The sequence below is a fragment of the Cygnus atratus genome, chromosome 3 (genome assembly GCF_013377495.2).
Source record: "Cygnus atratus isolate AKBS03 ecotype Queensland, Australia chromosome 3, CAtr_DNAZoo_HiC_assembly, whole genome shotgun sequence".
In the NCBI taxonomy this organism is placed as follows: Eukaryota; Metazoa; Chordata; class Aves; order Anseriformes; family Anatidae; genus Cygnus; species Cygnus atratus.
This window is the reverse complement of record NC_066364.1, coordinates 86,090,977-86,116,880: the sequence shown is the minus strand read 5'-3', so window position 1 is coordinate 86,116,880 and position 25,904 is coordinate 86,090,977. Positions and strand designations below refer to the sequence as shown.

At 36.4% G+C, this 25,904-nt stretch overlaps 1 protein-coding gene across 1 annotated transcript in view; it reads right to left on the bottom strand.

Annotated features, from left to right (window-relative positions):
• The window catches only part of CRIM1 (cysteine rich transmembrane BMP regulator 1), a 179,666-nt gene that overhangs the window by 20,715 nt on the left and 133,047 nt on the right, over nucleotides 1-25,904 (bottom strand). Inside the window, exons 8-9 of the mRNA XM_035558101.2 lie at nucleotides 12,801-12,929; nucleotides 1,445-1,601 (exon numbers count right to left, since the gene is read on the bottom strand). Of these exons, the coding sequence (XP_035413994.1) occupies nucleotides 1,445-1,601; nucleotides 12,801-12,929 (286 nt within the window). The remainder of the gene's footprint in view (nucleotides 1-1,444; nucleotides 1,602-12,800; nucleotides 12,930-25,904) is intronic.

Below are 25,904 nucleotides of genomic sequence, written 5' to 3'. Positions count from 1 at the left end.
CTACAGACAATAAATTAAAAACTACCTACAATATGGAAAACCTACAATATGGAAAAAGTGTTAAAACCAAGGTCTAACAGCCTTAGTGTGACCTTTAGATATTCCATTAGTTTAACCTCCTGAGTTTATTAGTGGAAATCAGTTTTAAAATACAAATATAAAACAGAAATAAATGTTAAGATATTCAGTCTTTTCAAAATCAAGGCATTATCAAATCAATCAGACTGTCATTATTAGCCTCATCACTCTTATGACTGTTTGCAAAAAAAAAAAAGTTCTATTACTGAAGCAGGGGCAAGCCTGATTCTGTATCTCAGGTAATAGGTATAGGACTCTGCTAAATGGTATTTCTTTTCTTTGTTTCACTACACTGCTATTCTGAAGATATTTTCAAATTATGCTAGGGATGCCTCAAGGATACATTTGAGCATCCTTTCTAATGTAGTTTCCTCTGAACTTCATTAAAGCTGTGTACTAAGAGGATGACACAGCACACTATAGATTACAATTACAAATAAAAATCTATAGCATTTATGAATGAATGTCCAATATAACTCTGAAGTGAACCATAAATTCATAAAAATGCATAAATTTACATAGTAGTATCAAACACTTTGAGTTACTATTGTAGGAAATTTCTTTACAAAACTTAAGACAACAAATTATATATGAATGTTATTTGAAGCTCAGCTATTATGAGATAGAAATTAAACTCTTACGAAAAAGCACGCCATAACATGGAAATGATCCATCAAAAATAAAGTATATTGGTAAAATATATATAGAAGCCACCAAGCTGATTTCAAATATATTTCTGTGACAAAAGATTTGCCCCATTTTTGTCACCTGTTCCAGAAGTAAGGAAATACAGGAAACATTCCCTTTTCTGGATAAAGAAATCTAGCAACCATATGGGTTTTGAGCTCATTTACAAAAACTTAGAGAAGAGATATTACTGTTCTTCACAAATCCTGTGAAGTAACTATCACAAAAGAAACAACAATAAAACTAGTCCACTGTTATGTTGATATTAAAAAAACCACCTTGAAACATTGTAAAATCAAGTGAAGAAAATCAATGGGATATAAAATGAAAGGCTGTCACAACAAAACATACAAACAAAATTTCAAAAAGCTACGTGCAGCAGACATCCCTTTTAAGTAGCTTTTTCATCTTGTTCAACAAACATTCTTCAAACAAATTTAAGCACTGCTTTGCTTCCATAATCTGATCCTGTTTATAATCTAGTAGCTGTTAATTTGTTGATCAAAATCTATTTCCGTAAATTCAGTGCTAACATTTCACATCAAGTACTGACATTTCTACTTTCCCACATTTTCCTCAATTTTGTGACGAAGTAAACACAACTTCATATTCCTAGATTTTGCATACTTTCAATATGCACGGAGATTATTAAATATGCATTTAAAATAAGAATACGTACAAGTATCCAAAGGGACAGTACTTGTCACATACAATGGGTTTGCATTTCTTAGGCCGTGGGCGGCACTGACAGATCTCGCAGTTGTGGGCATCAGTCTGGAACCCAAAGGAACAGTCCAGGGAGCAGCCCGATATGAGGCCAGTACACAGCTCCTCTCCTGTGAAGAACACACAGAGATGATCACAAAATGAATGCTGTTTATGCCAGACAAATGCATTTTTGGCAGGCTAAACCTTCTGTTCCCCTTTTCTCATAACTTTTCAATACTGCTAATCATTACCTTCTGACTGTCCTAGTTTTAAAATATTCGACTGAATTCTACAGTAACAACCCAAACCATGTGAGCAGATTCATTGAGATGTCTTCAGTTCCAGGCAAGAACTTGGGAAGTATGATCTGATGCTGTATTCTAACTTGATGTTGTGAATTTATGCACATCCAACCAATATCCGTGACCATAAGCTTTTAATAAAACATTTAAAATAACATATACTTTTGATACATTATATGAATTTAATAGGTTTCTGTTAAATATAGAACATCTTTTATTTCTACTCTATTTATTTTAACTAGAATTGAAAGGCTGGAATATCTTAACCATTATTCCGTACTTAGGATGTTTGCTGTCACCTGTTTTCTGATTAACACTTGTTTTTTGAAAATATAACTGTAATACCAGTTATAAAAGAGGTGATCTAAGCTTAGAGATGTTAGTCTGAAAGACCCGCTTCCTGAAATCCACCACCATGTTTTGTTAGCTTGTGTGGCAGGGAGGGAGATGCTGGATTGATGGCATTTCATTTTGTCCATTACAGAGATACATAATGGTCATTATGTTCACTTTCACTGGTGTTTAGTTCAGTCTTACTGAGAACCGTTAGTTTCTTTTTGTTCTTTGTGAAAGAAAAAGTTCTGGAAAAATCACTCTTAACACACTCAGTTGTCAGACTTAACCAAATGTAGCCAAGTGTTTCATAATTTGTTCTACCAGGTTAATGTTCATTTGGTAAAGAAGACGTGTCTGGTGTAAATTATCACATCATCTACTGATGCTCAGAACTGACCAGTGAATAATCCTGGAACTGTACAGGTTGGATTGATTACTACCATTCATTTTCTTAAGTGTACTTTGTCACAGATGAAGTGTTTAGGTGGCTGTGCATATCATCGGGCTCACGGAATATAGGTCAAGGAACAATAAGGTACAAATGCAAGGGGGTTGCAGAAATGGGTAGGCTTCTCAAAAAAAAAAAGAAAAAAGGAAGAGCTGGAAATAGAAAAATAAATTTAAAGAAGTAGAAACAACAAGAACATTTTTTTTGAATATTCCTTTATTTTGTGTCCAGATTTGTGATTATTGTGGTTCACTGTCAAAGTGTGGTTCCCAGGTTTGAGTATGAAGTAAAGATGGCAAAATTATGACTTTTGCAGGATCTCATAACCAAATACGGTTTTGTTTTCAATCTTCTTTTCTGCTTTGATTGTTTTGATTTGTTTAGTGAAATTGCTTTTCGGAGGTAAAAAACAAGCTTTTCAAAATGTAAAATTAATATACTTTATTAAATGGGTAAAGATTTCTAGGACAGTGCTATACAAGCAGGACAACTGTGTCTCATCCTACGTTCATGACATAAACATACTTAAAACTCAAATGGTCATCTGACATACTAACTAGAAAATTCATTCTCAAGGCAATGTCTTCCTTGCTTAATTATTTATGTATAGAATTATCTTCAAAAGAATTTTAACTTTTTGAGTGGCCAAGAGATGGATGACTGACTAACCATCATTACCTCTCTGGCGCAGACACCAGAAAGCATCCTCACCCACATCACACCATATACAAAATATCATCAAAATTTTGGCTGTGTCAAATATACAGGCAAATTTTGTCGAATTCAGTACAGGCCGTTGTTCACACCTGAACTTACTAATGTTATATCAAATGCCAAACAGGAACATCAGAATAATCTGCACAGAACTCTGCTGAAAATCTTTCTAATAAGATGGTAAAATTCTGCCTTCTGAGAATATGTTTGTTATTAAAATTAATGTGTTTTCATACTTAAACTTCTAATAATATGACATTATAAACTGTGGACTTAGCTTTTTAATAGTTTTTGAGAAAAAACTATGGAAAAAACTAGGAAAAAAAACTATGGAAAACTAGGAAAACTTGGAAAAAAACTATGGAAAAAACTGCTGGAAAAAAACTAGGAAAGGAAATAATACCTGAAGATGAACCAGTCTTCTAAAAGAAATTTAGTGTTGTGAAAATCATAAAGTGGATTCTGGTCTGCTTTCCGACTTCACATCTAACCAATTACATTTCTTCTACTGACACATTTTTAAAAACATGAAAATTACATGCAGTCTCAAACTGAAGTACCATCTGGTACACACACACACTTTATGTCTGATGCATAGGCCTCCTGAAAACCCTAGTCCACAGCTTTAAACATGTTATTTTTCCAGAAAACAGAGCAAACCTGTCAATTTTACAGAAGCAGAGTTTAGCTGTAAGGGAAAGAAAAAAAAAAAAGAGGAAAAAAAAGATGCCAGGCATAAAAATTCAAATGTAGATAAAATTCAGCGCATGTAACTGTCACCCTGACAATATCTCTATAGCCTTAGCTATATATTTAAATTCATTGTTCATAAAATAATCACAAGTTCATTAAGAACGACAAATAAAAACAGATTTCCTGCTAAGATTTTGTGTTTTAAATGAGAAATACTAAAGAATAAAAAGAACTAGTTCATGAATGTCAATTGCAATCACCTGAGGAAACTTATTATTGAAATATATTAGGAGGTTATTTGTTAGGGGAGCTTTTTCCAACTTTGCTTAAATAAATTTCATCTGGAATCTGAATCCCAAATTATGGAACATATTTCCAGAAAAGAGATCCAGCCCTAAATGGGCTAATAACTGCTTCAAGAGCATATCCGAAGCAAGCAGTCTGAAGGAGAGGAAACACTTCAAAAAGCTAATGCAGAAGGAAGACTGCCTTGCAAAGTTCTGGAAAGCTGCATTATGTGCTTACATGTCACTGTAACTCTAACAGCATAGACAAGCTTCTTGATTACAGAATAAGCCATCCTTCTTTCTCTGAATGATTAGTTATGAAAACGTCACCTAGGAAACTAAACTAATGGTTATACTGGGGGTGGAAGACTAAAACAGAAATGAAATGATGAGTAGGAAACTGATTAAAGAGAAGGCACCTCTCATTATGCTGCTTAGGGAAATATGTGACTGCAGAGTAGAGCTCTGCTTGAGAAATAGAAACACAGTCATTGATTTTTCTTAAGAAATGTGAAATGCCAATGAGGTAATATCACTACAGGAAACAATCCTACACAATGCAATAGGGGGGCTAAGGGTGATAAAATAATAATAGCAGAATGAAAGGTAATACTGAAAATGTATACAGTTACACTCCCCACTGAACAAGAACTAAAGCACTAAACAAGAATTTGTGCTGTAAGCTGAGAGTTCAGACACTGGAGATTGGTTGATCTCAGAAGGATGCTGACATGATGTGACTTTAGAGAGATTAATGTGTTCCTGAACATCTCAAACTAAATATGACTGTAATACAACTAATATATAACTACATACAGCTATAATATAACTGTACTTTTAACATCAATATACATACATATATATATATATAATGTGAGGACAGGCTTTAGCTGAAATATAAAACATAAAATATGAAACAAAAATTCAAAAATTCTGGAAAAATGTCAACTGAATCAATTACTGCAAAAGGCTAGCACAATAATAGAAAAGGTATCCTCATCAAACTATATCAAAATAGCCTCCTGCTAGGAATGAATATGCACTTGAGGACACACATGCACTGAATGCTTATAGTAGTGAATCCAGCCCATAAAAGTCCATGCAATTTTCTTTTCCATGTACAGTGATTGCAAAAACAGCAGCAAAGTCAATTACCAACAGTTCTATGTTTCTAGTCAGTTTTCACTAGACCTCACTATATATTGTCAAAAGGTATTGCTTATAGACTTTGACCCTTCCAAACACTGCAGTTCTAACAAAAACTCTCATTTGCAGATAATGTAATATTTGTAGATAGTTAAATGTATTATATGTTGACATGGATATGGGAATTTCAAATTACTAGATTCATTTGGAACAGTTTAAGGTGCTGCTGGAAAAAACTAGGAAGGGAAAGAATAGCTGAAGATGAACCAGTCTTCTAAAAAGATCTGAGGATTATTAATGAAGAAATGGAAATACTAACACCGATGTTTCTAGGTCCAGTCACTACTGCCAATAAACTCCTTTTAATATAGTAGTTCGTTCCCCCTTTCTTCACCCACTCCCACACACAGTTTCATACACACAGGCTGTAATAAAACCAATATTAGTTTCAGAAGATCATGATGCTGCTTAAGGAGAATCTGATTGGGATCTGTGGGATGGGACAAGACTGTCAGAAGAAAATCTTGTCTTAAAAACAGGTGATTACCAAGATATGATGAGACTCTTCACAGTATACTGCATGGAAAAGAACTGGTGTTTTAAAACTCTTTTCTTCTAAGTATCTTATTCTCAATACTAAAAACAACTCGTCTAAAATGTTTGTCCAACACTGTAAGACCTAATCACATGCTGCCAAAGGAAAGACAGGTAGGTATGAAAATCAAAGTGTAAGAGAGGTTGATATACTGTTGTCACATACGGCTGTCACTCTGCAAACAAGATAACAAAAATTCTGTACCAGGATATGTAATGTTATCAGTCTTTGTATTTGTGAGGATTCGCTCAGAACCCAGATATTTCAGATACACAGCAATCTTTCCTTCTCAGATATGAGACCTCAGAGGCAGCATATCTCTAAATGAATCACAATTCTTTGGCCTAATTTCAAACCATCAGATGCATGATGTATTCCTGAGTTCACAGTATTCACATCCCCACCTTGCATGAGCCTAAGAATATTTGGAATGTTATAAAAAACTTCTCAAAAATCAAACTGTAACGTAGACAAAATTCAATTCTGTGAATTGCATGTTTGGGTCCAAAAATGGTCTTTCATTTGAACTTCTAACAGCTTGACTGTAATTCCACCTAATTCTTATTTCAAAACAGACTTCTCAATTTCTTTCTTCTAACATATAAGTGGCACATAAAAAAATCTAAGCTCTAAAACTAAGATATTTATTTTTCTCCAATTTATTATTTCACATATGGACACTGAAAATTTTACTCCGAAGACTGAAAATCACCTTAGTCTAAAACTTTTGAAAATGCATTCCAGAGATGCATAGCCTGTTGAAATACTTTTAGTTTTTAATCCTCTAGTTCACAGAGAAGAGAAAATAACTGCTGGAAAGTATTAATAGGTATTTGACAGGAATTATGTCAGTAATTCAACTTGGTTTAGGCCAGTGTCCTTTTTATTTTTATTTTTTTTAAATTTTTTTAATTTGTAGCATGGCTACAGAAAGCTATCTACATACCTTTACCATCATTATTTTCTTGACGCTGAGGCTAGATCATACCAGGAGAACTGTTTCACAGTACCTTTATAATTAAGCACTCCTCAGCCGTCCTCTCGGTGTGGATTGCTACTGCTGGTTAATCTTCAGGGGTGGGGATCTGGGGAGGCAAATTTATGAAGGAGAAAACTAGGTTACTTATCAGTAACTGGAATTCTCTGAATATATTGCCTCCACAGATCCACACTAACCCTCCCTCCTTTCTTTAGAATTAACTCATGATTCACAATAGCTGGATAAAAATGAAGGGACTGGGCACCGTGATGCTAGAAAAAAATAACCTCATGAGTCCGCTGAGGCAAATTACCCACTTGGATACCTGCTCTAAACAACACTAGGATTCACACACAACACATGACTTCATGAAAATGGATTTGTAGCAGTGACATCTCAAAGGTGGAATTACTGGAAAATCATAGAATCATAGAATATCCCGAGTTGGAAGGGACCCATAAGGACCATCAAGTCCAACTCTTGGCACCGCACAGGTCTGACCAAAGTTTAGACCATCTGACTAAGTGCACAGTCCAATCTCTTCTTAAATTCAGACAGGCTTGGTGCAGTGACTACGTCCCTGGGGAGCCTGTTCCAGTGTGCGACCCCCCTCTTGGTGAAGAACCTCTTCCTGATGTGCAGCCTAAACTTCCCCCGCCTCAGCTTAACACCATTCCCATGGGTCCTATCACTGGTGTTTACAGTGAATAGGTCACCTGCCTCTCCACTCCCCCTCGTGAGGAAGTTGTAGACTGCGATGAGGTCCCCCCTCAGCCTCCTCTTCTCCAGGCTGAACATGCCCAGTGCCCTCAGCCGCTCCTTATATGCCTTGCCCTCTAGGCCCTTCACCATCTTTGTCGCCCTCCTCTGGACACTCTCCAACAGTTTAATGTCCTTCTTGTACTGTGGTGCCCAGAACTGCACAGAGTACTCAAGGTGAGGCCGGACCAGCGCAGAGTAGAGTGGGACAATCACTGCAGGCTCTTAGTGACAAATGATATACTGTTCAGCAGCAATTTTCAGATTTTAAATCTTAAGTTACTGCAATTATCAGGTATTATTCAATGTGCTGGTTAGTACTCTTTGGAGCAACAGGAGCCATGCCTCAAAAACATCTGATTACTGGCTTTGTTTCATTCTCCTAATGTACGCCTCCTTCCAAAGGCTTTGTAATCCACTCCAGTCCTCTCTATGAAAGCACAGGCCTAGACACTCCAAACACAATGGCAACTGCTGCACCCCACAAGTAATGATTTTTTTTTTGCTTGCTTACTTTTTTTTTCCTACTTATTTCTTATTCTCATATCCTCTTTTTTTTTTTTTTTTTTTTTCTATTGTTGGAGTACTGTTTTGGTTTCAGTGATGGTGTTCTGCAGCAGTTTTTCCTATTAGCGGGATTATTTTTTTCCCCTTTTATCTCTATGTAGTGCTTCTGTATATTCCTGCTTAGTGTTATCATTGCTTTTCCCCAATCATTTTTGGTTCCATCTCTACTCACTACAAGTTTTTCCCCTTATTAATCTGTGCTCACTCTTGGCTCAGTGGTCGTTTTTGTTCCCCCTCCCTTCTCTAACAACGGTGGTCTGCCTCTGCTTTTTGTATTTTACCCTGAATGTTTTCATTGCATGCTTTCACAGCATGTTTTTACATTCACTGCAAAAACAAGAAAGAAGGACATATTACACAGTAAACTTGTATTAAAATCACTGTGTTCTAGAAACGTTACCATTTTCTTCTTTCTTCCTTCTCTCATTCTGTAGTCCACTTGAGTCAAGCTAGATAAACTTGAATCTAAATTGCAATAAAGCACCAAAAAAGTTTTGTGATATCATACTTACATAATTATTTCAAATAAACCTGCTGTTTATTTGAAAACTGCCTGATTTCTGGCTCTAGGAACATAAATGAAGGTAACTGTGAGGAACAATTTATAGATTTGCTGCATGTTCTTCCTTTTCTTCTTTGTTGTTTTGGTTTTATTTTGACTGAAATAGCTTGAAGTATGTATATTGCAGAGGACATAACTAAAGAGAAATTGGCAAGAACAGAAACTTAATTGGAAGGAGATTAGCAGAACTAGGAGAAGGTGACTTCAAATGGTAATGAGAGGTACCTTCTTTACTCAGACACTTTAAATCTGACTCAGTTGAACAGCTCAGACCAGCAAGGAAGATGTGGGTGCAGTGTTAAGATACTGACGTTCCCAATTTAATTTAAACGTAAGTCCACATGCATCTACATGAATTCTACATAATTCTTACATTTTTAGAGAGCCAAGATGCAACTAAACTAGTTTGGACTTGAATGTACAGAGAACTACAGCAGTACGTTTTCAGCATATTTGACCTAAAACTGTTTTCGTCTCACTCCTCACTCACATTTGTCCAGAGCCTTGCAAGCGAGAAACATTACTTGACAGAAAAATTCCATTCCCGTCATTTTGACTGATATCCCCCAAGTGATGAAGATTTCCAAGCTGTTATTTTTCTTCATTTCTTTAGAAAATAAAGGTTTCCCTTCTCTGAATGACTTGGGAGATTTTTAAGCAATCTTCAATTCAAGTTCTTTAACTGAGAAAAAGGATGACAGACAAATGATACTATTAAGTTTGCTCCTGACAGTTTCCTATTGCAAAATGAAAATAATTGCAAGCAAATCCAGCACAAGAAAAATTCCCTTGAATAGGTTCTTAGGCAGTATTTAATCAGAAACACTTCAAGCAGGAACAGAGATGTCCTGGGATGTGGTAAGTGTACATGTGCGATCTGGTAATCTAGGACAAAAGAAGCAATCCTTTGGAGTGACGGGCCTCCTGTGCAACAAACTGGAAGGCAGGACTGCACGCACAGGCTTACACGTTGACATTTACTGAGTATGTCCATCTTCTTGTTTGTGTCAAACTCCTGTTAGGAAATGTTCCCCCTGACCCCAGTTAATATATCAGCAATAAAAAAAATATAAAAGAAAATCAAATTACCATGGTAAAAGTGGAAGTTTCTAAATTCTGACTAAATTCTAATTTTTTAAGTAAGGCATTTATGTGATAGTCTGGATGCAATAAAGTATGTGCCTCATCTGCCCTTGCAGAAGATATCTTTTCTTTTCTCTTAACCTCTGGTATTTTTGATGTATCAACTTACGATTTCGTTTCAAGGCACCATTTTTGTGTTGTATGAGCACTTTTAGTTCCTGTGCCTGAGACTGATCATTGATCCCAATGATCCTTAGACAAAATTCTTTATCCTTCTCTAGAGAGGATGTGCAAGGTGCAGTGTAACTGCTATTCCATGTAGTCAAGATGCAACACACTAGCAAGAAGCTGGCTAAACGGCATAGTGGAGAAATCAGAATAAAAATGATGTGACAGCTATTTTCCAAAGGCTTCTAATATCACAAATCCACCTGATCTAAAAGCTGTTTTATTCATTTTTAAGATCATAACTTGTTAACAATGAAAACCAAGGAGAAATGAAGCGAAGAAAAAGTTGTCCTGTAAAAATCCAACTCTCAGCGGGGCTGGACTGAGGTCTCTTAAAAACAGGCAATTCATTCACCAATCTCTTTAACAGTCTTCCTTTCCACATCTACTGATGAGGGATTTGCATACCCTTTTTCTTAATTGTAGGATGTACATTCAGCTTTTTTATGTTTTCTGTTCTGATTTGTTTAAAACTTATTCACTTCTTTAGGTCAAAAGCTAAAAACACATTTATCAAAATCATTATTCTCAATAACTTTTGTTAATTTACTTAATAAAATAAGACATAACTAATAAATCTGAAACTAATGGCATAAGCAGCACTGCATGTTTTATAAATAGGGGAAACTCCTATCCATATTTCAAAAGGTAGGAAGTAGTTCCTGTGGAAATCTATGAAAAGTCACCCCTACCATGAATACAACTCGTCATTAGGGTAATATAGAAATAATATCTTTGATTACTTTATTGGTTACCATCTGTTTATTTGTTATTGAGATGTCCTGTCCTTTGCCTTATTGAAATGGAAAAAAAATGCACATCTTCCCAGAAACAAGTTAAAAGTGCCAGAACCTTCTATTGCTCCTTAAGCAAAACACCAAGGCAATCTTAAAACTCACTAGCTCAGATCAACTGACAGTGTTACTTTGATTGTTTCTTCTGTGGAATCCTAGAATGGTCATACAGGTTTAGAAAGTGACTGAGAACAAATGGACTGAAATAAAAAGAGGAGAAATGGAGTAACACTTGAGCTGTGAAATCCTCAGAGGTTACAAGGAAGCTACAGAGCTACAATAAAATTACACAGGTTTGAACCAACACCTAGGCTGGGCTGGTGAGCAGAGCAATACGTCCTCCAGCTGAGATGTCCTCCAGTTCTTTGTTTGGCAATTTCAAGAACAAACCTGTCCTTGCTTTATAGTTCCTGTATAAACATTGAATTCCTAAAGAAACATATCGAGAAGATAATTTTTTGCTACTTTACTATGAAGATGCATCATTGATACATGCAAAGTTCTCACAATCTCCAATGATTTTCATTGGGGAAAAAATAGATGTTGAATTAAAATTTGCATAAATCTTAACTCAAGTTTACTTATATAAGTTACAGAAATAAAATTATATATGTATATATTTGTATATATACAAACACCCCCTAAAAGTATCATTTTCAAATACTTTTGATCCTCAAAACCAATAAGCCTAATAATATATGTTAAAACAATAAGTTAAAAAAAGGCTGTTTAGCAATAAGGAGTTTTTGAAGTGCACAAGCTTGGGGGAGAGTGTCTGGAAATCTGTGCAGAGGGAAAGGATCTTGGGGTATTGGTCAATGCTCGCCTGAACATGACCCAGCAGTGTGCCCAGGTGGCCAAGAAGGCCAACGGCATCCTGGCTTGTATCAGGAACAGTGTAGCCAGCAGGACTGGGGAGGTGATCATCCCCTTGTACTCAGCTCTGGTGAGGCCGCACCTCAAGTACTGTGTTCAGTTTTGGGCCCCTCAGTACAAGAAGGACATCGAGGCCCTGGAGCCTGGAGTCCAGAAAAGGGCTACAAAGCTGGTGAAGGGCCTGGAACCCAAGTCCTATGAGGGAACTGGGGTTGTTTGGTCTGGAGAAGAGGAGGCTCAGGGGAGACCTTATTGCTCTCTACAACTACCTGAAAGGAAGGTGTGGGGAGCTGGGGGTCAGCCTCTTCTCACAGGTAACTAGCGATAGGACAAGAAGGAACGGTCTCAAGTTGCGCTTGGGGAGGTTCAGGTTGGAAATGAGGAGGCATTTCTTCTCAGAAAGAGTAGTCAGGCATTGGAACGGGTTGTCCACGGAGGTGGTGGTGTCACTGTCCCTGGGGGTGTTTAAGGAAAGGTTGGATGTGGTACTTAGGGACATGGTTTAGTGGGTGATATTGGTGGTAGGGGGACGGTTGGACCAGATGATCTTGGAGGCCTTTTCCAACCTTAATAATTCTATGGTTCTATGATACCTAGATGCTCTTGAACTCTTTATATACACAGAGGAAAATGAAACATGGAAGTCTAATAAGACTTCTCAAAGGGACACTGTCATGAATGTTAAGTCCCAAATCATTACTTTTTTTTTTTTAATTTATCTGTTATTTTTGCCTGATTTCAGACATTTGCATTTTTCCTCCAAACACATTCCTAGCAAGCAAACAAGTAGTGTCAGAAATCAGCAACCTATCTTTGCAAGATGAACAACTAGAAAGCACATGTATATTACTACTACAACACTCTAAAATTATGAATGAAAAAAACCCACCAGAATATTAACATTTTCACATACAGCTGGATATAAAATGTATAAGCCATTGTATTTTTGCATACTCACTAGTTTTGCACTGACAAATGCGGCAACCATTTTGATCCAGTTTGAAACTATAGATACAGTCTTTTTCAGTCAAAGTGCAGTTCACCAAAATCTCACAGGTGGGTGGACCTATTGTGATGTATGTTGGTTCTAAATGTAAGAAAAATAAAACAAATTTGAGATCACTTCAGCATTTTAATTAGTCATAAAAAAGCAGACGGTGCAACAGAAAGACAATCATTTTTAACTAATTTTGCTTCTGAATCATGAATATTCTTGGTATTTAAAAAATTCAAGAAACAGGCTTTGTTTTGAAGCGATATATGCATTACAAACTATAAATCTGCATAAAACAGGAAACAGGAGAAAACCAACACGATGTTTCTGTTCACTATGAAATCAGCATTCTTGCATATGCAGTTTAAAACTGAATACAAAATACCTATTCTGCCCATTCTTTTGCCAGAAGTATTTCATCAAAACTCTGTGGAAATTCTTAGGAACTAAGTAACTGGAGCTTTCTACAGTGCTCAGTTGATTGATACTACCAAGCTGCAAATCAAAGCATGTGACTCAATAGCTCATATCTTTCCTTATGTGAATAAGATCACTTCTACTTAAATTTAAAGCACAAGAGACTTTGAATACCAAAATGGGAATGAAAGATATGCAGTGTGTGAAAGGTATCTTGAAGCCATATACCACGACCATTCATTGAAAACATTACTTCTTACAGCATAATTTGCAGTACCAAATTGCATTTTTTTAAAATTGGGGATACTATTGTCAATTATTAGATATTTATATACAGTCTAATGCTTTAATTTGTACACAATTTAAACATGTTGGCGTATGAAATTGTTTTTGGTATATACAGTAGCCAGAAATATTCACACATTTTATTATACAATGTTACTATAATAAAACAAAACCCAAATACATGAAAATAGCAAGCAAGCTTAATACTACCATTAGAAAACAGGATACAGAAGGAATGAAAAATCTGATTTCTGAAATTCCTTCTTGCTGTGTAAGACTAATTTTGTCTATCTTGTGCTTTTTATAGAACTCGTGTTAAAGAAGCAAAGAATTCAGTAATGAACGTTATTAATATTATACTAAGCATTAGGAAACACAAATTGCACAACTTTTAAATAAACAAATCTGAGCTTTCAATTTCACTGTTTCAATTGTTTGGGTTTCTCTTGTTCCTCCATCTCAAGAGAAAAAGACTTTAAAGCAATTAAGTCTTAAATAAATTCAAATAGATGAATTGATCAATTGTGAAAATACGGAGAAGTATACAAATCATCAGGACAAGAAAATACTGTTTTATATAGATTTTCATGGACTGAAGGTTGCCATATCTTACCACCTGCCATCCCCAAATCAAATACATTGAAAGGCAAATTTTGCCATCCTTAGAGGCTGATAGTCCTTACTCTCAGATTGAGAGTAAAACAATACTCAACATTTCTGAAGTTGCTAGAGGTATACACAACCAAAATACAAATTTCTCTGCTTATTGGTTCAGCATCCAGCAGGCAGCTTTTGCACCTGTGCTTTCCAGTGAAGTGAAAATTACCCCATTATAAGAACGTGCCTTTCTGTTTTCACTGTCTTATAAAACTTTCTGCTTTCATAGCTTCCCCCCATCCCTTCTCTTCCCTTCACAACAGTTTATGCAGTGAACATTTTTAATCCTTTTTAAATTAGGTCAGCTAAGTACAGAGTTTGGAAGAAAAAACTGCATGATAGACGCTAGGGGGAAGTTGGAAGACTTCAGTCTTCTCTCTCAGAGATCATAGTTCAGATTCCTCACTTTTCTGAAAGTTTTGAAATACCATTCAAATTCTGTTCCTTGGGCAATTTTTGTAGAAGTAACTATACACATTAAACATATATGACACATATCACATGTATAAACACCAACAGCTCTGTTTAAATACAGGCTGGAAATTTGCATAATGGCATCTATGTGCCCTTAGACCCTCCAAATTACTTCTAAATTTTTTTTTTTCAGATTTTTTTTCATTGTATGGCTCTTTGCATGCATTGTATGGAAGAGAAATCATAATGAGCATTTTATTTTACAGTAAGTGAATTCCCAAACTAAACTTCTTTTAATCTCAGTGAACTCTTTGTATTTGTTTTCAAGCTCATTCAATAATCTAAAGCACATTCATGCTTAATATCTAATATTTGCAACTTCAACAAACCATTAGTTTAGGAATGAAGAACGTACCAATATACAGCAATAGCATGATATATTGCAGAAACTCCATTAATTAATCCAGTCTGTTTAGAGCAGAATATATAAACTACTTTTGCAAATAAACTAATTCTTAGCATCTGGTGTCTACTTTGAAAATCTCCTTTCCTACCTCACTGTTTTCTTTAACTAAAATATCCTAAACAAGCAAAAGACCAGAACAGATTCCCTGAAGCTACACTGGTTAATGGCCAGATGGCCCAAACCCTATATTTCAAATGACAAAAATGCCACAGCACTGCTTATAATCAATGGTAGTTAAAAACACTACCAATCATATGGAGCACTAATGCTATCCAAAGCAAAGTTTCTGGATGTAAGCTGGAAAAGTGAAGCAAACAGTAGGTTTACCATTTGAGTGAAGGTTTTTTTTTTTTTTTTGTGTGGTAACTTTTTGAAATTCTGTTTTGTGTTTTGATGCCCTTATGTCTTAGATACCGACACATCAATTTTGAAATTTTGCTACAAGCAGCAATATAGTATTTCTTAGCATAGACAAAATTAAACTGTTGCTATTAATTTAAAAGATTTTTCTTAGTCTTGTATTTGTTGGAGTTTGTTTTGCTGTTACCTCTCACTTTTGTTTCTGCTTTCAGCATCCTGAGATCTTCCAGGCAAGTTTACAAATCTGTTTTTCCCCTCTCCTGTCCCTAAAGGTAAGCCCTGAGATACAGTAATTTTATATGCATGCCTGCTTCTCAATGAGCTACAAGTAGAGGACAAAAGAAATAATTTCATTCCCTACCCCCACATGTGCAAAAATGCAGTCAGAAAAAAAAACTATCAAACCTTTTCACTTCGCTAGACAAGACTCAACAAATAAAGCCAGCTCTGCTGCTGCCAGGCTGCTGGCTATTTGAATAGGCAAGCAGTAGTTAGGCTTGAAAAAGCATGTATGGCCACATGATCCAATTTAGGCTTTCACTGCTGCTCTCAGTAGAAACTGCAGAAAAAAAGATCCAGTGCACAAATGAACAGACAATGGTGGGAAAAATGTGTGCTGTTTCTGTCTGTGTGTTTTTACAACAATAAAGCTATATTGTAGAAAGAGTGAAGAAGAAAATAAAGAGAAGGACATTGAAGAGAGTCTGGATTTTTTTTTTTAATAGAACAGATTTTGCTGATGTGAAGTATCAGATTGAATAGAAATGCAGATTTCTATTAGAACATCTTGTTGCCATATATACTATCTCTGAGCATGAAACTTTCAATGCTGAATTTCAGTGCACGGGATTATTAATTTGCTTGCTATGAGCTTGATCAATATTTTGAACTTTTTTTTTTTTTTTTACACTTTTCGCTTTGCTGTAAATACTCTTCAGCTAATAACTGAAATCATAAAATTGTAAATCAAGGAGGAAAAACAAAATAGCTGTCTGCATGTCCCGTCCCAAAGAAAATTTTCTTAACATTAGGTTCGAGAGGAGTAAATAAACAAGACAATTGTATTGTCACACAATCTGTTAACATTTAATCATACCCTAGTTAAGTTTGCTATGTGATGCCACTGCACATTCTCTTCCTCCTCATTTCAAGATGAGAAGTGATGCTGCTCTCAGGCTGAAGGCAGATTTAAATCATTATTTGAAATCCAGACCTATCTGAGGCACCAAACAGAGCATAAACAAGGATACAACAGAGTTTAATATCTGCCATTTTATTTAAAAGTCACTTCAAAAGTTTTGAAATCCACGGTGGATATTTCAGCTGCTGGTTGTCTATCAGTCTATCCCACTGGAAAAACTCTACAGTACATGATCAAACCCCTGAAGGCGTTGAAAGCAAAGTGCTTATATGACAGTGACATCCAAGCAATGCTTGGAACTAGCTTTATCAGTTCCTACATTAGCAATACTGTCACAAAACCTGGCCATCAGAAAAAAAGGGATGTTGTCAAGGTGGAATAAGACCACTTTCACTGACATTTTTCTATCCAGGATATTTTGCAAGAGAAACAAAAACAGACCTCAAACCCCTATTTTCTGCTATTTTCTAATTTTTGAAATCATCCACTTCTCTCATGAGTGATGTGACACAGCTTTTGTCACAAAGAGCAGTTTCTTCTGTTGAAAAAGTGAAATAATATATATATATATGTATGTATACAGAAGAGCATGGCATGGTGCATCTAGTCTAGAACTGTGGCTCTGACAGTGGCAACAGCCACTGTCATACGTATATGTCATTATACTTGGATGAGTACTGGTATACTAGGATAATGCTCTGGTGAAGTATTCAGAAATTGAGAGAAACTGATGTATCCATGTTTCAATGACACTGGGGGGAAAAAAGTTTCTAAAGATTAGAATTTTATTATACACACAGCTTGAGCATTTAAAATTATCAGAAAAGAAAGAAAAAAACTAAAATACACTGTTGATTGTTGAAGTCCTGGAAAAAAACAACAACAAAAATCCAAGACGATTTACTGCAATCTTCTTGACTTCTATTTTTTATCTGAATGTCAAAATGGACAATTCATTAAAGATTTCAATTTTCCCTCTAATTTTGGGGATTCTATTTACAAAATTCTTTAGTTAGTTTTTAGGAGAATTAAAACAAAAACAAGACAAAACAAAAAACCAAAACCCAACAACCTCTACAGCTGATATTGGATTGAAAATTATACAAATTTTCCTATCACACCCTTAAATTGTATAAAATTTGAACTCAGGACAATGAATTCCTATCAGCAAAAGAAGGATTCCACTTAGCTGTATTACAGCCATGTGTATTACAAGAGAGCACCAACTGTTCAGTTTTGGTTTGTATGAAGGACAAGAGGGACCTGTAGCAGCAAGAGCTTGGCAAGCAGATTCAGGGAGGTAATCCTTCTCTGGAGCACAAGAGAGGCTGACATACCAGAGTGAGTCCAGCACAGGGCCACCAAGCTGGTCAGAGGCTGGAGCAGATGGCATAAGAGGACAGGATGAGAGACTGTGGCTTGTTCGGCATGGAGGAGAAGGAGGACAAAGAGGGGATTCTTCCGCTGTCTTGTAACTTCCTAATAGACCAAGCTCATCTTGGGAGTGGTCAAGGGTATGATGAGAGGCAACAAATACAAGTGTGAACATGAGAAATTACAACTTGAAACAAGTTTGTTTGATCCTCTTCTAAAAGCATGTGGGTGGTCAAAGTCTAGCACACTGAGGTTGTGGGATCTTCATCCTTGAAAATTCTCCAGAATTCCTTGGAACAAGGCCTAGAACAACCTGCTATAAATGGACCTGCTTTGAGCAGGAGGTAGATAATCCCTGACGGTCCTTCCAACCTGCATAATTCTAAGAATTTCAATTTCACACAAATTCAGGACATCTCCAGTGAAAGCAGCAATATCCTTGACGGATCGTAATCAGGGAAGTACAATCCATAGACTAACAATTCAATTTCTGATTGTTCTTATATTGCTTTTACCAAGTACTGATTACCTTCCTAACTCAATAAAAATACATGCCTGTCTAGTATCATCTCTCTGAAATTTACACAATGACTTAAGGAGTAGCTCTCTATTCAAGAAGCAAGATTTCTTCCAGGCAGTTAAAACAGAACAATTCTCTCTGAAATTTTATTTGCTGACAGCAGCAACCACCTTTAATCGGTGTCATTTTTTTGTCCTCTTATGTTAATACCTTAAAAACAGCTTATTTAGCCTAATATTATTATTATTATGACACAAAGAATACTTAGAATAAGCTTTTTGTTTTGTTTAATTTGGAATGTAGCATTTAAAATCAAAACAGGCTTTGTTTCACACTTTCAGTAATACCGTGTCAGGAAAATATCTACTCCTGGCTTTTTCAAAATTGGTTTAAAGTAAGGAAGTAACTGTTGTGTTTCATTTTTTTTTCTTCTGCATGTTGTTAAATTTTCAAATTTGCCAATTCAATTGCTAAATTTACATTATTAAATATGAATGAATTTAAAAGCAAATACAGAACTTTTACTGCTGCTTCTAATTGACTGTTAGAAATCTGGACTGCTGTGTATCTTAACCCCAAGAAACTAGACATGTAAGGACAGGTGCTTGACACTACTGAATCAGTCATCTTAATTCCACTTGCAACTGTTGTCCTCTCAAAAGAGAAGGGAAAAAAGCTACTATAATGATAAAACTATTTTTCCTTGTCATAGAAGTATGACAAAAGTATAAATCAAACACGTTCATTCAACTACTTTGTTTGATTCAAGCACAATGGTTATCCCAATTAAACAGACACAGGGGGTCTGATTTCTTCTCTTAATCATCTTCATCTGTGCTCCCTGTGCAGCTTGACTCAGTATTGCTCTAAGCACACATATGCTTGAAAGCTACCAAAGTTTGGTATAAAGAGTCCCAAACATATCAAAGTATTATTTACATATGACTATATGTAAATATTATGTTGTTTATATAATAAACTACAACACAGAGTGTGGTTTGATAGCAGTCAATAAATATATATCCTCCCTTTGCCAGATTTTATTTGATACTTTAGACCCTGAAACTGCAAGCATTTTATGCATATATGTATCTTTTCTTTTTCCTGGTTACATTTTTATATGTACATTTATCTATACAAAACCAGCATTTTCTGCTAACTTCACATTAACAAAGACATTTAAATCTGCATCATAGAAACATGCTCCATCAAAACATAAAATTATAAGCTCTATAGATACATTATTATAGAGCTTGAAAATCATCTTGTGAAAAGGTCTCCTTTGAATACCCCAAACACAAAAATTTAAATGCCATAATTGTAGCATGAGAAGTGGGATTGTACGCTTCACCACTCCATGCTAGAACTCCACAACCTCATCTTTCATATTCCCATCTTGTTAATGTGAACTGGTTTATAGTATAGCTAAAGGCAATCAGATAAAATAGATTAACTTCTTGTGTGTACTATTAAAAAGGCTAGAACATGGAAACACATTTTCAGGGTATAGCACAGAGAAGCTTTATTTTTACTTGTGAGCTCTACAATGTATTTCCCCCCCTTTTTGGACCAGCATTATTGATCACAAAAAATAAAAAATAAAATAAAAAAAATCACAAAATCCTTTGGGTATAAATGGGAAAACAAATAAATTAATTCCATAAATAAATTGTGCCCACTAATACTTCCAGTACTTCTAACAAAAATTAACTATGAAGATTTTTAAGATATTAATATTAATATTAAAGATATTAAGAAGGATAACAACAAGAAACTTTGCATAAAGGTCTTATTGTGCTCAGCCACAAACTCGGAACATAACTCTGAGGTGCATGCATTTAATTTACAATGACTTTTAATCCCAGAGAGACGACTCTCATAAAATAGCAGCGCGTTCAGATTTGGCAGTGACCAGCCCTGCAACACTTGGAGAAAGTGTTAGCTATACATGAAAAGTAGTCAGCTCAGCATCTTACAGTGAGTATGAAATGAAAGCGTATTCTGGGGGAGGGAGGGAGGGAGGAAGGAAGGAAAAAATGAGTCAAAATCACGTTCTATACGTGAAGAAAGACCTCTAACACCAATAATAAAGAGCATGCTTGTATTTGGGGAAAGTGAAATAGCTCCCTCTTCTGTAGTATTTTATAACACAAGCTGTCTCTAGAAGGATTAAGACATTCTAATCCTAGAAAACCAGCATCAACTGATTTACAGAAATATAGCATCAGTGCATTCAAATATTTACTACAACAATTAAGAAAAAAATTGCAAGTGAACAGCAGTCTAACTCGTTACTGAATGTTTTTACCCGATAACTGGCTAAAAACTGGTCCTGAAGGGTGTGCTGCTAAACAGCCTTTCATTGGAGTGTATATACTTGTTTAAATTTTGTCTGCTGTCCAAAAAAGTTAACTGCAGTGTACTAAGCAGCAGCATGTGTGTTTACTTAAGCTTCCTGTAAAAACATTCATATCATTCCAAGAGTGACTAAATGTTTTCCATCCTCATAGTTAGAATTCCAGGCTTCCCCGCCCCTTCAGTCCATTACATGAAAAGTATCAGTCCCAAGTCCAGAGCAAGAGAATTTCCTTCCTGGGTTTGAAATCCTTAATGCCTTGAAGGATTTTTTTTTTCCTCCCAACGTTTAGCTGTGTTCAGTGTTCATCAACTCAGTGTTCACTGTTATCAGTGTTCAACAACTCAGCATCACATAACATAAAATGTATGCAAGGACTTAATAAGATATGAAAATTTTTTTATGTCACAAAGGAGTAGTAACTGTGAAAATATATTCATTAATGCTTCCAAATATGGTTCGATTCATCAGAAAGACTGCTAATTTCAAATTTTATTCATACAGTTATCCTGTATCTAAAATCATATTTTTTCCCCTCAAAAGTAACTATTATCCCAGATTATTTTTATTGTTGCAACTTGAAGAAGCCTCCCATGAACCAATGCTGCATGTGTGAAGGGGTCTTTTTTTGCAGTAATGTGACCAAAATATTGACAAACTTTCTATTCCCAAGATGATAACTTAAAAACTTTTGACTGTTGTAACCAGTTTTTCCAGTTTTCAGTTTAGTAGGCAAGTATTCCCTTCAAATATATTTTGATATGAGTTTTTCAGACAACTTTAGGTGGAATGACACTGAGAAATAACCACAGTGATCAAAGCAGAATAGATTAAGCTTATTTACTAAGAAACGATCACGAAGGTAAGAAAGCCATTCAGTTATCATTACTAGGTGGAGTTACAAACACTAAATTAGTGTGCATCTGGGCCACATGTATGAATGCTACAGGTACTGAAAAGAATTAATTAGATGATCCGCAAGGTTCTTTAAAAGACATCCTTAGCTGCATTGATAGACACACGTATATATATTCACTAGCATTCCTTGAGTCCTTTCAACAGTCTTCAGAAACAATTCTTTCAACGGTGATGATGTATCACTGAAAACTAGGAGAAGATTATTGTATACCAGCCTAGTGCTCTCAACGTTCTTAAACTCAGAAAGCCTTTTATTGGCAGTAGGTTTCATTGCACCCCGGGCTGTGTGGTTTGACAGTCTCAGCTGTCTTGTCTAAAAAAGCTATGCTAAAACATGATCTGGCAAACGTAAGCTCATTTCTCTTTAGCACTGTGTTTGCATCTCTTAATTGGTTTTGATGAAAAGATGGGTCCAGACCTACAGCGCTGATGCTGAACAATAACTTACACTTCACGTTCTAAGTAGACGCCTGGGCCCAAATCCTACACCGGTGAATGCTGTTCTTTACCACTTCATCGTGAATGAATCAAATTTCTTTTCATGGGACTGTGCTGCCTGTTTTTACTTAATGAAGTGTTGGACACGCTAAAGGAACTGAACTGAATTACATCTCAGCTAGAGTTTAGAGCCCTTTATTGATGAATATGTTAATTTCTTTTTTGTGAAGATAAAGTGTCAGCCTTAATGACAGCGAACAACTAATGCAGGCCTTATTCATGAAAATCCTCTGAGAGGACCTTGTCTAACACAATTTCTCATTCACAGTTTATGCTGGAACCCTTCCACCTGTACCTGAGGGCTCTCATGCAGAACGACTCACTGGGAGATGGCCAGCTACTGTACATCAACCAACTTTGCTGCAACTTTCCATATCTATAGCCTTAGTCTGTGGGAGAAGCAAGAGAATGTAAATGACCTTAGTCTTTCCTAGGGAATGTTTTTGGCATCAATGGCAGTACTGAGCACTTGGATTTATTATTTTCATTTCAAAGAACCAATCATTTTCCTACTACCCTACCCAATATTTATTTCCTGTGTACAGGACTGTTATTCCTATTTGCAGATGACTGTCTGCAGATGCAGATGGCCTGAGGGAGACATGGTTATTTCTATCTTTGTAGCTTGTTTGCTGTTATTCATATGCTATTACACATTAACATAAAATATCTATTTGAAGTTCCAGTATCCAATTTTTCTTTTTTAATTCATTAAAAATGGAATTGCTACTAACATGAACATCCATTTTATTTAGGAAATGAAACAATTGTTAACCCAACAGAGAAGCAAACAGTTCTGTGAGCAGCAGCACTAACTAAAGACTGACTTTCTATGGATCCATTTCATACAACAGGACAGATACCCAGACCGGCTCCCGTGAAGAACCTGAAGAGAAATGAAGTACAAATGCATACTAAAACTTGGCAGTCCCTTGTGGCACTGAAGAATCACTTTGTCCCCTCTACCTATCTGCCTGTTTTCATTAAATCTTAGAAATGAGTTATCTTTGAGATTACTGTGTGTTGCAAGAAGCTATTGGCTCTACGGTGGGGAAAGCACAAAGGGCCAATATGATTACCTAAGGCTTGGCTTTTCATGAAGACAGTCTAGAAAACAAGGAAAGAAAAAACAGACTAAGTAGATAATAGATTAAGTAAACAAGGGCAAATCCCAAAGGACAAATATCATTACAGCAGCTATAGAAGCTCTATAGAAGTATCAATCAGAAGCTTAAAACTAATTCTTTGTGTTGGATCCACAGAACATCATGGGCCTGCTTTTCCCATCCTTCACCAGTGAAAGGAGGTGCCTGCCTTGAAAAGCAATATAAGACTGAAGGGCTCAAGAATGGGGGTTGGCTGACGAAAGGAAGAAATGGCACAGAAAACCTCTGGGGTTTGTCTGGAACTACCACTTTTCTGCAAGGGAAAAGAGTTCCCTATGCCAGAAGGAGAAGAATGCTGTTCAAAGCATTTTAGCAAGCTTTCGGGCTTTGCCTTTAAAAGCTATCTGTTTAAACCAGCTTTGCAACTTCTTATCCTCTGGTCTGTGTCTGACATTGCCCTGTCTTGCCCCCCTTCTTCCCCCTCATCCCCATGCCTTATTCCACGGCCCTCGCTTTCTGCCTCTCCCCCTGCCCAGACACGCTCTCCTCTAGCCACCCCCCGCTCCCATCCTGGGCTTTTATCTGTACGCATCTTGCACAAGCACAACCCACGTGCATCGTTGTGTCAGAAAACTGGCAAGAAGTGACACAGGTGGACCTATTCTAACCAGAGGTCTTGCCAAAAGCCCTTTGATCACTTTGATGTTTACTTCAAGAAAAGACAACAACTGTATATTGTTGAGCAACAGTCGTCACCTGCATAAACACTGAAAACTGCACACAAACTATTATTACTGTGTTCAGTTATGTATGCAATTTCCTGAGAGCATCTCCTCTCACTGAGGCTGAAAATACAAACTGTGATTCCCTGAATGAATCAAAATGACAATCTCAGTCAAAACATTCCACAGAAGGAATTTTGTTTTCCTCAACTTTCTGCCTTCCTCTAATACACATCTTCCCTTTTGCAACAAAAATTATTTTTTTCTTGTCTCATCTTTAGAGGATACTGCAAAATATATTGCTTCCTTTCTTTCTGCACCAACCTTTTAGGTACTTGAAGACTGCTGTCTTCTCATTCCAACTTCATCCATTTCCTCTTTAAGCTAAACCAACACAGACACTCAATCTGTCCTCCTAGGACACGTTTTTCAGAGCTCGTACTGTCCTTATAGCTCCCTTTCAGAGTCATCTCCTTGCTTGCATCCTTTTCAGAGGAACAATATCCAGAAAAGGACCAAGGGCTAGAATATCACACTTACCCATAGCAAAGAGAGCAACACAATTACTTCATGTCTTGCAAACTGTACTTGTGACCATAATTTCAGCTTGCCATTTGCCCTCTCAAGGCTCTGTTAATCTATGTTCAACTTCTGCCCTTTCATCACCAAACGTCTCAGGGAAAATGTTAAACGGGTTTTTCAGGAGTCAGGACTCATGAAGAACTTCCTCCACAGTCCAGCTGATTTTTCCCTTGTTGAATTCAGTCAAAGTTTTTCCACCTACTTTCTGCTCTAAAACAAACAAATTCGTGCTCTGCTCTCCAAGATACTGGCTGCAGTTTCTAGCTTTGTTGTCTGGAGATTAAATAAATTCAGCTTCTGTTCAATTCCTGAGTTTGCAGGTTTGCTAGTGAAAACATCAAGCAGACCTGGACCCAGCACAGATGCTAGCAGATGCTAACCACAGTGCAACTGAAGAAAGGCTGTCCAGGACTTGAAGACTAAAGCCATGCATGCAAAGCCCATGGTGCTGGAGCACTGCACCCCTCCCCTACAGACACCATGTTCCTGCTTTTCCTCCCAGCTGGTCTCTCCTGGCAGCTCCAGTGTAAAGGATCTGGAGCCCCTCACTCAGCCACCCGCTCCTGCATCAGCATAGAAGATGCAGGTACAGGAGGGGCTGGGGGCAGCTGAGTGATTACCATCTTTAGCAAGCCCAGCAAACCCCAGACAAGCTTTCGGAAAGTTACACATTTCTAACTGCTTGGAATGCGATGTCCAAGCAACACTGAAAAGTGTATCATGTACATAGATAGCCTATGCTATGGAAAAGTATCCAGTCCATGAAGACTCATTAAAAAGGGTTTACTGTGGAAAACTGATAAAAAAATGGAAAAGAGACTCTCCATTGTAATAATTTGTATTAAAATTGCCGTTCCCTTAGATCTTTAAATTAGAAACCTGTATATATATCTGTACATCTCCAGTGTCTCCCATCATTGCACTCCAGTTTTCTCAGTTGTCATAATAACACCATAATTTTCTTCATGAAGTAGTGTGAATGTTCTAACTTGGTCTGGATTTATTGTGTTCAAAGGATTGAATACATTCATGTGCTGACATTTCTTGGGATACTTATGAGAGCAGGTATCTAACTTTTTTGTGATTAAGCATTTTCAAAATATGAACTTATCTCTGACCAAACCAGGACACACTCCGATAAAACACTTCAAGAACCTATGTTCACAGAACTTCTATGACGTTATACTTGATCTCAACTGCAAATTTTATATGAAAGTATAATTCAAGAACTTCATCCTTACAGACACAGACA